This window comes from Furipterus horrens, unplaced genomic scaffold (genome assembly GCF_987537825.1).
Source record: "Furipterus horrens unplaced genomic scaffold, mFurHor1.1.pri manual_scaffold_8, whole genome shotgun sequence".
Lineage (NCBI taxonomy): Eukaryota > Metazoa > Chordata > Mammalia > Chiroptera > Furipteridae > Furipterus > Furipterus horrens.
This window is the reverse complement of record NW_028327178.1, coordinates 46,351,258-46,363,746: the sequence shown is the minus strand read 5'-3', so window position 1 is coordinate 46,363,746 and position 12,489 is coordinate 46,351,258. Positions and strand designations below refer to the sequence as shown.

General features: G+C 38.5%; 2 protein-coding genes across 2 annotated transcripts in view; both read left to right on the top strand.

Annotated features, from left to right (window-relative positions):
- The window catches only part of ZBTB14 (zinc finger and BTB domain containing 14), a 178,526-nt gene extending 177,062 nt beyond the window's left edge, over positions 1-1,464 (top strand). The window contains exon 4 of the transcript XR_016512727.1: positions 1,399-1,464. The gene's annotated coding sequence lies outside the window, so the exon portion shown is untranslated. The remainder of the gene's footprint in view (positions 1-1,398) is intronic.
- Positions 1-4,150, top strand: part of AKAIN1 (A-kinase anchor inhibitor 1) — a 70,992-nt gene extending 66,842 nt beyond the window's left edge. Inside the window, exon 2 of the mRNA XM_090285780.1 lies at positions 1,399-4,150. Coding sequence (XP_090141906.1) covers positions 1,399-1,592 — 194 coding nt within the window. The 3' untranslated portion in view covers positions 1,593-4,150. The remainder of the gene's footprint in view (positions 1-1,398) is intronic.
- Positions 4,151-12,489: the final 8,339 nt, after the last annotated feature.

Sequence of the window (12,489 nt, the reverse complement as noted above, 5' to 3'; positions counted from 1 at the left end):
GCTAGATTTATGATCATTCTCCTGTGTATGAGTTAGTAATAAGTTTGCTGCATGGTAAAAGAAAATACAAAATTAAACCACCTTAAATAAGATATATTATTCTAACATGAAAGAAGCCTAGAAGTGAGCAGCCAATGACTAATATGGTCTAATATGGTCATTGGAATCTTAGGTTCCTTCTAATTTTTTTATCCCAAATCCATGAACATGATTTCCATTCTAAAGGTTCCCTCATGGTTAGCAAGGGCCCGTGTAATGATAACCATGTGTCAGAGCTGCATGCAGTAAGATGGGGAGAGGGTATAGGACCTTTATCTGCCTATTCCATTTTAAAAACCTTTTGCAGAATTTTCATTAAACAAGCTTCCACCCATTGGTTAGAACTTACCTATACCTAATTATATAGCTGGCCAAATATAAGGTTTTTAACTGAGGAAAAGGGGGAAGAATCAATGTTGAGTAGATTGCTTTGCCTTCTAATTAGAAAATTCCCACCATTCTAGATCAGGGATTGGCAAACTATGGCCTACGGGGCAAATCTGGCCTGAAACATGGTTTTTTTTTTTTTTTTTTAAGTTACTGCAACAAAGCCATATGCATTTATTGATGTATTGTCTATAACTAATTTCATGATACAATAGCAGAGTTGAGTGGTTTTTTGCCAAGGTGATGTGACCCACAGTCTAAAACATTTTCTATCTGGTGTTCTGTAGATTAAAGAGGACAGATTAATATGGATTCAGTAATAAGCTATTCCTCTTCAGCCCCAATGAGCTCATATCTATTAGGCATACATTTGGGTGTTAGCAATATAAAATCTTGACTAATGGTGTACTAAACAAAAAGGAGTTTATTTATCTCACACAAAAAGGAGTCCAAAAGTACATGGTCCAGGGCTGGTGCAGATACTCAATGATGCCTTCAAAACGGAACCCCTGTTTTCTCCTCAGCTCTGCCCAGAATGTTAGCTTTCATTTCCATGCTTATTTTCAGATGGCTGCAGCACCTAAAAGTATCCTGTCTGCATTCCATATAGGAAGAAGGGGAAGGTGCCAAAGGCAAATGGGGACATGAGACAGGTGCTTTCCAAAATCTTTCCCAGAGTTCTTCATTGGTCAATACTGTGTCTCATGACCACTGCTGGCAGCAGAGGAGTCTGGGATGATGAGAATATCAATTTGGTACACTACTGGGGCAAAGAGATGCAGAATCTATTGGCAAGGGAGAAGGGGAGGCAAGAGTGGTATGTGCTACAGAGGGTTCCTCACAATTAACTGGGCCACCTCCTAGCATGTTCTTATAGGCTGACCTTCCCTTTTACCTTCCCTCCTGCCCCCTCCTGTCACAGTTCCTGAAATTAACTTTGTTGTTTTAATCTCCTTTCATATTTTTGTCTAGGTGAGAAACCTGGAAATAAGCCTGAAGAAGTGAAGCTGCAGAAAGCCAGCAAACAGATTGTGCAGAATGCCATCCTGCAAGCTGTGCGACAAGTCTCCCAGGAGAGTCGGCAGAGGGAAGAGAGAGACAGTGACAACCGGTGCAGCTTCGAGCTGGGCGTGGGGGAATTAACCAAGAAGCATGAAAAGAAGTAACACAGTGGATTTGGCGCTTGTCATATGCTTGTCTTCCAGCCTTCCTCTTAGTATAGGATGCGTCACCAAAATGTTGCCAGTAAAGCAAACCAAAGTGTCATTGGCGCCTAGCTGTAAAATGAATTCATACTAATCCTTGGTTGAGAAGCGCTGTTTTGAAAAAGTACATTAGATGATTCTGTTTATATTAATGCAGTGCCTCTGAAACATTGTGGGGCCAAACAAGACAATAATTGCAAAAGTAGTTTTGCAGCACGGTTTATTTTTAAGTTCTTTTTAACAAAATAATTCCGTGTTGTTCATTTACTTCTGCCTTTTATGAATTCTTTAGTCAGCAATCCCTTTTGCTGTAATACTGAGTACAGTACTGTGTTCATTTTATTTTTAAAAGACTTGCTGGAAAAGGGAAAGAATGAAGGTTCAGTCACTTTCAAATATGGAATTGAAGGTCAACTTAAGCAGGGGAAAAGTCTAACAGTGGGTCTTACCAAGGCATATATTTAGATAGTTTTTTGAAAAGGAGTTTAGCTTTTTAAGAACTGTCTTTTAGTTTCAGTTGTTTGTTAGTTGGTGTCTACTCTCTGTGCAGAAATCATTTGGAAATATTATGGATTTCTTTTTTCATCTCAAAATTAAAATAAGACAATACATCTATAGCATAAGTTGTCAATGACTCAGTCCTTTAGCAGCCCCAGCAAGAGCAACCAGAACTGTAGATTCTATCCTAGAGATACACTATTGTCTGATTCTGGGGTGCAGTGTCTTTGAAAAGATCTCTGGGGCCTGTAAATGCTGTGTTGCCATCAGGCTATGCATTTGCACTAGTACATTGCTAATAAGAACTTTCCTTTTCCTATCCACAAATTAGAATTATATTCTGGAGATTATGAAAATTATATATATCAAAAATAAATAACACTTAAAGTGAGAAGACCTCTTTAAAAAACTCCGAAGCATAACAATATAGTGGGAACAATAAAGTGGCAGTGTTGGGAATGCCGTTACAGAGATATATGTGTGTGTATGAATGAAGCTCTCTATTGCAATGGTATGACTTCTGTTTCATTTCCATGTAGATGATGCAGATCTTTCTGGAGTTTTTAGAGTCCCATTTCCTGGGCTTCACAACAGTTTTTGAGTTGCTGTTACTGAGGAAAGAGGAAGAATTTGACCTGTGTTAAAAACCTTTTTGGCTTCAGAGTATTAATGGTTATATTTGATAGTTTTTTAAAAAGGCAAGTATTTGCATATAAAGTATGACTGATATTAAGATATATTTTTAAAATTCCAATGTTACATTTTTCAGAATGGATACTATTGATAATAGTACATAAATGAACACAGTCTCTTATTAGCTCTGCTAGACTATATCTCACACAATGCACAGATGAAATGAATTCACAGGGAGAATGGTTGTGGGAGACAGCAGAGGGCTTAAAATTTAAATATGGTTTATTCATAAAATTTTTTAATAGAACTAATGACAAAGAATGAGTTTAAGTTGAGCAGATGGCATATCATTGATGTGATATAATTACACGGTGTAGATAGTAGGAATGAAGGTATTAAGGAAAATTATTTAGGCGTATTCATAAATAAAATATAAACCCAATGCTTGTAGTATGCAAGTAATCTGGCATTATGTCTACTAAGCCTTCTGGATATAACCAACCTTGGATCTTGCTGTCATACAGAAACACATAAACATGCTATCTTTCTTCTCTGGAGTGCCTGTGCTAATACAATGGGGATCTTTGGAGACACCTGACTAACCTCTGTACCTAAATGTTATTTGTCAATAAAATATATCCAACTTTGAAATATGTTGTCATTTTAAGCAAAGTTTTCTATGTCCTACCATTATGGTTCATTCTATACATGGACCTTACATTCATATGGCACCATGAGATATCCCAAAGCTGTTTTCCAAATTCCTGGGTATCATGACCTGGGAAAGTACTTCTTTAATGGACCTTCACTGTAACTGTCTGAGGAAAGCTGGGGGATGATGGTTCTTGAGGCTGGAACAGAAATGGACGTTTGCTGACAAGTGGCATTTGATCTCAGAAAGTAAAGATAAGTACATCCAGAAAGTTGAGTCTTTTATGATCCTTATGGGATGGAAAGTCTAAAGCAAGAAATGGAGATTTGGGCAAGTTCTTGGAAGAAGAAAGTTTAGCAACCCCTGAACTCAATAGGTAAGTGCCATATGGGCAGAATCCTAAGAAGCTCAGCCATAAAAATTAATATATTTGTTAAAGTTTTACTTGTATCTCAGTACAAAGATAAAGTTATTGGATTCTGAAGGGGCCCACAGAATGTCATTTGACATAGGATAAGGTGGGCTTCCCCTGGTTATCATAAACCAGCACACAGCTTTTGGTTTCAGGAATTAGTGGGAACATTTATTTAATGTATTTTATCTTCCTGATTCATGTTGGAAAGCATAGGTGGCCTCCCCACACTGTGTTCATTTCTCACTTTCCATGCATCTGGGGCAGAACTAAAGAGAGAAATCCTTTTATGTTACTTTTACTTTTCTGTAATTATCTATCTAGTGTGCACAGTATTATAAATAGATACAAAACAACTTACTGCTTTCTGGGCTTCATTCTTTTCTCTCTCTCTCTCTCTCTTTTAGCTACCAGTCTTCCCTTATGTTGGGATTTCAGGTTACAAATAAATCAATCAACCATTTAAAAATAACCATTGAATTTATGCCATTCAAGGTATTTTCAAGGTTTTAGGTCTCTACACAAAGGCAACACAATAAAAGAGAGAATTTTTCATTTGTCCACTGTAATAGCTATCGTAGTAAAATACAGTAGAGAATGAAATCTCTGAAAAATCTGGTAACTAACTTTGCCATTACTCAAACAGTAAACACTAACATGAATGGAGAAGGTAGAAGCTACAATAATAATATATCTCTTGAGGGTGAGAAAGTTTTTTGAAATATATTATTACACATTACCTCATTTGCCTCATTGCTACTACCACACAATAAGGTGCAGTAAGAAGATATTCTTCTGTTGCAGGTGAAGTCAAACTGAGTCACAGAGAGAATAAGTACACGGTGGGGTGAAAGTAGGTTCGCAGTTGTTTGTATGAAAAATAATACAATAATTAAAAGATAATAATACAAGAATAAACCATTTTACATACTCACACCTGTAGATCTATTTGTGCCTCACCATGTATATCCTAGGTGGTGAAAAGTGAGTGCTGTTGGGCACAAGAATTCATGAATCCCTGACCTTGAACTTTATGAGTGTATGAATTACCGAGAGAGCTTAAGAATATATATTCTAGGAATATATATATATTAAGATGGAAGAATAAAACTGCCTTCCAAATATCTTTCTGTGTAAGAAAGATAACAAAAGCAGTAAAGAGCCAACAAACATAATCATCAATAGAAAAGCTTCAATTCATTACCTGGTAAAAGTGAGTGCTAACGAAAGAAACAGGAAACTCCAGAGGAAACAAATAGAAAATCACAACAGAGCATGGCAGCCCACTCCTCTTTCCTCTACTCTTCAGAAGCCACAGAGGTAAGTCCACAGAATCCGACCCAGGTGTGGAGAAAGACCAGTGAGTGGGTGATTTTATCATACGTCTTTTGGCTACAGTGTAATAGAAATGACTGTTGGGAAGAAATAGATGAAATAGGAAAGAAACTTCTCTTAGAAATAATAGGCTCATCTCACAGAAATGAAAAAAGATAAGAGTGTGAAAGGAAAGAAAGTGCATATTAAAAAAATAACCTCATCATATTTTAGGAAAATGAATACAAAATGCTCAACAGCAATATTTCCAGAATAAAGGAATAATTCTTTAAACTTCTAGGCTGAGTGAGTTATTTACAAAGATATAACTTCAGGCTGGCATTAGACTACTTCATGGCAACATCCAATATGCTAACATAAGGGGAAAAAAGGCTACAAAGTAGCTCTGAAGGAAGGAAAATGTGAAGTAAGGGTATTATTCCCAGCCAAGATGTCACTCAAGAATAAAGGTAAGCATTTAAAACAATAATTATTAAGGGTTACCAGTACTCCAGAGCGTTTCTTGAAAGAAAACAAAACAAAATAAAACTGCTTGACCACGAACTTCAGCCCACTTAAACATAAAATAAAGGCTGTAGGAATGGGGGAGCTGTAGCAGAAGAACCGGTGAGGAGCAGTGCCTTCACATAAATATGAAATGAATATTACCTAAGTGTGAAAACTAGGCTAAAGAATGTAATTTGTTTTATCTTGACAACAGAAAAATATAACTAAAACAATCAGGAGGTGAGGCAAAGGAAATGACATCATGCAAATAACTTCATCTGTTGGAGAAAAGAGGAATGATACGAACTTGAGTGACCTAGTTAACAAGTTCCAAGGATACTAACCTCTTAATCGATATCATAGTCCCTTTTCTTAACCTTAGGGGAGTATATTAGAAAATAATATCTTATAATAAAGGTTTATTTAAAGTTTAGCCATTCCTTTAGTTTCCATTTAGATTTTTTTCATTAAATTAAAAATAAATTAAGTGTCATATATATATAATCTATATGTAGTTTTTATATAAAATCCCTGATATCATACATGACTATTATTCACTTGTTCTTTTTATAAAGCTGACCAGGAAGACTTTTGCACCACATGAAGACGCAGGGTGCTCTTCCATCGAGAAAAGTGATTCCTTTGATTATTAGACTTGGGCCACAGATAGTTCACAGTCTAAGTAACAAGTGAAGAAAAAAGTTTTATACCTATAGTTTTTTTAATTTTTAAAGTAAATGACTATTGTACAGTAGATCCTCTCCTAGTGATTTATACTCAACCAATTAACCAGTGCTTTCCTGTATGACTTAACCTGGTGTCTGAGGATCAATTCTCTTGCACACCCTTGCACTAATGCTCCACTGAATTAGATGTGTAGCCACTGTTGGTGGCCATGCATGCACCCGTAGTATTTGCCATTTCCCTGTGTGCAGATGGCTCCTTATTGCAAATGCCTGCAGGTTTTTGTGTTTTTTTTCTGGCTATAGCTATTTGCCCAGTCCACAGAACCTGCAGGCTGGAAACAGCAGGGAACTGAATCCCAATGCACAACCTTCTAATGATGATTGCAGGCAGCTGGTGCTTAAGTACTCCAGCCCTCCCGCCTCTCAGGTGGACTACTCTGTAACATCGTCCACAGTCTCCTCCCGGTGGCCAGCCTGATGAGTCCCATGTGTGCCCACCCCTGCCCTTCTCTTTTTCACTTTGCCCTCTTCCCCTTGGTGCTTCCTAGGGTGAGCTCCCAAATGAACTATTTTCACTCAAATCTTTGTGTCTGGGTCTACTTCTCAGTGAACCAAACTTAAGACAGTAGTATTACAGTTGTTTCTTATCAAGGAAATCTCAGGTCACTAATGATGCATTTTTTTTGCAGGGAAATTGGACCAATCTTTCTGCACAGGCAGTCAGCCCCAGCCAGGTACTGAGCTGTAGCGGGCCTTTCAAAACAAATCCCCAAAGTAATAGACCATGAACTGGTTAAAAATCAAATGTGTTGTGTGTTTTAATTTTATTATGGATATATTGGTTGTCTTGAGATTGATTTATCTCAGTTCTGTTTTCTATGTTGGCTGAGATATAACCACTGGATCCACATAAATATCAAATAAACAGGCACCAGCGGATGCTCTGTTAATGGAAAGTGGTTGAGAAAGATTGTCAGGGCATACAATTTATGAATCTAAAGAACTGATAGTTAACAAACAGGAAACAAAGTTCAAGTCCAATAATTTTAGCAGTGCCTTCCTGGCTGAAATTAATTAGGGGGGGGAGGGCAGGCAAGTCTTGGGAGAGAGTGATCATTTAAAATTTATTTATAGTTTTGCTTATGCTTTACAAATGAAGCTTGTGCTTTGAAAACTGGATAAATAAATTCACGAAGGGCTATGATCTGCTTCTAGTTTTTTAAAAATTCAAAGTTCATGGAAAAAGGCAATTATCTGTCAGCCAGGTAAGCGAGGTTTCAGCTCCAGGTGCAATTGCTAAAAACACCCTGTGCTGGCCCTTCACATTTGTCACAAAATGGAATTATGAGTTTAATTTTTAGGTTATTTGTTTAACTTGTTTCTACAGCTAAACTGTAGGCTTATGAAAGCAGATCATGTGTCTCTCCTGTTTGAGCTGCAATATGTTCTCGGCACAGAGCAAGTGCCCAACCTTTACTTGCTGAATAAGTGAGTAAATAGCCTTCATGACATTAACAATCTTCTTAATTTTTCAGGCTCTTGGTTTCTTCATCTGTAAAATAGAAGTTGGCCAAGGTGATTACTAAGCTTCTTTCTAGTTCTAAAATTAAGTGAGTCTATGTGTTATGTATTTTTATTGAAGTTTCACATAACTGTACAGCTTGATAAATTTTTATGTATATATGTAGCCAAGGAAGTGTCACCAGGTTGATATAGAACATTTCCAGCACCCCGGTATATTTCCTTATGCCCCTGCCAGTCAATACCTCCCCTTCACCTTTTTTACCCATTCCTTTCCTCTATGGTAATCATCAGTTTGTCTTCTGTATCTATAAGTTTGTTTCAGTTTTATTTTATTTGTTTATATTGTTTTTGTTTTACATTTAGATTTTACATGCCAGTGAAATCATGGTATTTGTCTTTCTTATTTCACTTAGCATCTCAGTCTCTAGGTGCATTCATGTTGTTGCAAATAACAAGATTTCATTCCTTTTTATTGCTGAGTAATATTCCATTGTGCATGTTTGTATATATACATACATAAAATCATATCTTCTTTATCCATTCATCTCTCAGTGGACACTTAGGTAGCTTCCACATCTTGGCTATTGTGAATAATGCTGCAATGAACATCGGGGTGCATTATTTTTAATCAGTGTCTTTGTTTTCTTTGAATAAATACACAGAAGTGGAATTGCTGGTTGCATGGTGGTTATATTTTTAATTTTGGGGGGTTCTCCATACTGACTTAATTTGGGGGGCTTTTCCATAGAGACTGTACCAGTTCACAATCCCACCACCAGTACACAAGGGATCCCTTTTCTCCACATCCTTGACAACACCTGGTACTTGTTGACTTTTTTTAAAGTATATTTTATTGATTATATTGTTACAATAGTTCCAATTTTTTTCCCCTTTGCTCCCCTCCGCCCAGCACCCCCTTCCCCAACAATCCCCTCTCCAAGTCCATGCCCATGGGTCATACATACAAGCTCTCCTGCCTCACCCTTTCATATATTCTTCTTCTTCTTTTTAAAAAATAATTAATTAATTAGTTAAATATTTTAACAATAAAAAATAACAATCCCTCCCTCTCAGACTTAAGACCCTTTACAATCTTATAAAGGACAATGGACGAAGGTCTCGAGCTCCTCTAGCTGCTTCAAGCTGGACATGGTCGTCGTCCTTCCTACCCGTGGGTCAAGAAATCCCTAATAAGAGTAGGGGTGTGGAGGGGAGGGTGGCCTTCCCACAAGAGGAAGGACCGTGCAGACTCCAGGTTGGTGGCTGTCTCTGGACAACGGCATGCTTGGTTTAACAGGCTGGCATCCTTGTTGTATTCTGGGGGCAACAGGGTTAAAGGACATCACTCAATCCGTAACCACTAGATGACAAAAGACAGGTATTAATTTTTCAATGTCCCACATTAGGGAAAATAAGGGCTTCTTTGGAGGAAGATAAGCCAGCTACATCTCACCTGTCCAAAACCCTTTTGCCCATTATACTTAGTTTGGACTGAGGGAAATATTTTAGGTTTCCCCACTCTCAGGCCTCTGGGCTCTTTCTGTCCAAGCCATTAGGACAGAAAAGAGAAACCAGTTTTAAAGTGAAGCCCACAGACCACCCCGTTCTTCACCAACCCAGCCACTTAGTTCAGCCAAACCATTGAGTCTCAGGAGGCAGCAATGCAGACAGGATTAAGTGAGGCCTATATGTACAGACAATCACTCAGGTAATGAGATCGTAGGCTTATGCCCTTTGAAAACAGAAAACACATGTTAATTTATGTAACATAACCCACATACAAGTCTCTAAATCTGTAGGACTGTCTTATCGGAAAGACATCCAGTTGCAAGGCATTTGACATTCTTCTTGCCTGTAAATTAAACATCTTTGATAATGCCACAGACATAGTTTAACTTTCAAATGAAAACAAATTTTAAATGAAAAGAAACTTTAAAGACGGTTAGTTGCACTACTTTATAGTCTACCACTGGGCATTGTGATCTTCCTTGAATCGTGATTTTTCTCCCTAAGATTACCCTCCTTGTCATTAAAGGGACTGCATTAAGTCCATTTTTAATTTATCCTGTTCATTTGCATAAACACAACAAGAGCAGCAAATGATCACTTATGATCTTTAGTTCTGCTTTGCTGGAACTTACGCAAGGAACATTTAGGGTGACCTTCAGTCTCCCCTTCAAGGCACAGAAGCAGATCCACATACCTGGCATTCAGCCTTGCCTGTAAACACCTGTCTTTTCCAGGTCCTCCTGGTTTTCCATTGTGCCTTAAGGTCCCTTCTAGCCATCTTTCAGGAAAACAACCTTCATTCCTTCCCTGGAAAGATTGCTATGGACCACTCATCCATCCAAGGTACCAGGCCTTTTATCTCGTGGACTTTTATTACCTTTGAAAGTCAGTCCCAGTTGCTCAGGGCTTTTTGGTAACAACCAAAGCCCAAGCATGTCTCCTTTGGGCATGACATTCCATTCAAAGTCTTAGTTAAAGAAGAAAAAAATTAACAACTGGTCTTATTAGTTTTATGCAAAGAAAGTTAGGTCATTACTTACTTCTTTAGAATGCCAAATTCTGGAGGGATCAGATAGGGAGAAAATATATACAGTGTGAAGGAAAATCCTTGTCCTTCTAATAATATTCACTGAACTTGCATTTCTATTCTTTATATTTTTATTTTTTTCCCCCCACTGAAAAATTTTCTGTTTGTTTGTTTTTCCATTACAATTGTCTCACTTTTTTCCCCCTCTTTCTTCCCTGCACCCTGCCCCCCTCCCTTCTTCCACATTCAGGCTCCACCCAGTTGTCCATGTCCATGGGTCATTTATACATGTTCTTTGACTAGACCCTTCCCCTTCTTACCACTTCTCTCCCTCCCATCTCCCCCTTTGTTACTGTTAGTTTATTCCTTGTTTACATACCTCTGGTTCAATTTTGCTCATTTGTTTGTGTTGTTCATTAGTTTCCTGTAACAGGTGATAGCATAAGGTAATTTTCTTTTGTTGCTTGGCTTATTTCGCTAAGCATAATTCTCTCTAGTTCCAATCATGTTGTTGCAAATGGTAGAAGTTCCTTCTTTCTTTCAGTACTTATTCATTGTCATTTTCCCCCTTTGTACTCGTGTTCCTCTCTGTCTCTCTCTGTTTCTTCATCTTCTTAAAGCAGACCCTTTAGCATCTCTTGCAATGCTGGTTTGGTAGAGATGTATTCTTTTAGCCTTTTTTTGTCTTGGAAACTCCTTATTTCACCTTCCATTTTGAATGAGAGCCTTGCTGGGTAGAGTATTCTTGGTTGTAGGCCTTTGTTTTTCATTGCTTGGAATATTTTTTGCCATTCCCTTCTGGCTTGTAGTGTTTCTGCTGGGAAATCTGATGATAGCCTTATTGGAGCTCCCTTGTATGTTATTACTTGTTTCTCTCTTGCTGCTTTTTAGGATTCTCTCTTTGTCTTTGAATGTTGGCATTTTAATTATGATGTGTCTTGAAATGGGCCTGTTGGGGTTCATCTTCATTGCGACCCTCTGTGCTTCCTGGACTTGCATGATTTTTTCTCTCCTCATGTTAGGGAAGTTTTCTGTCATTAGTTCTTCAAAGAGGTTTTCTATCCTTTGCTCTTCTTCTTCTCCTTCTGGAATTCCTATGATACGGATATTATTACGTTTCATGTTGTCCTGCAGCTGTATTAGAGCCTCTTCAGTCTTGTTCAGTCTTTTTTCATTTTGTTGCACTGTGTGTGAGTTTTTGTCTACATTGTCCTCCAGCTCGCTGATCCGATCTTCTGCTTCCTCTAGCCTGTTTTTAATTCCTTCTACTGTGTTCTTCAATTCAGAGATCGTATTCTTCATTTCCTCCTGGCTCTTATTGATAGCTTCCATGTCCTTTTTGATGCTGGTATAATTCTCAGTAAGTTCCTTATAGTTCTTCTGGAGTTCACTGTAGTTTTTCTGGAGTTCTTTGTAGTTTCTGCTGAGCTCATTGAACTTCTCCATAATCCATGCTTTCAATTCCATATCTGATAGTTGGCTCCCCTCTATTTCATTTAGCACTCTTTCTGGGGACTCTACCTTTCCTTTCGATAGGGGGTTGTTTCTCTGTCTCCCCATTTTTGTGACTCCTATTGTTTGTTGGTGCTTCTTAGAATGATCTGCACTTCCTGGATCTGCCCCTGGTGGCGTCAGATCCTGTACCAGTCTGGGCCTAGGCAGCCTGTTGGAGACTTCCAGGGATCTACTGCCTTTGTCTGGCTCCTTTAGTTGTTAATCTATTCAATCTGTGATTAGCCATCAGGCTTAAGGGCCGTGGGTGTGGCAGCTTAATTCCTGTAGGCAGGGCCTTTGCTTCCCCTCAGGCTGACGCCACTTGGCCGGGAATGGTCTGCCTGCAGTGTGGGGATGAGTCAGCACTGGGACCCAGCCGGCCGTTCCCCCAGCTCTCCCCTCAAAGCCACCACACCAAACTCTCCCCAAGCATTTCCAGTCCTCTCTGTCTTCCCTCTGCTTGTGTCCAGGGTAAGTGGGGGCAGAATATTTTCATATGTGATCCGCTTAAGAGCTCTTTTTCTCCAGCTGTTTCTCTCTGGCTAGCAAGAAACCCTGTGGCTTTTCACTTTTCTCAGCTGGATACTATTTTACTTTCCACT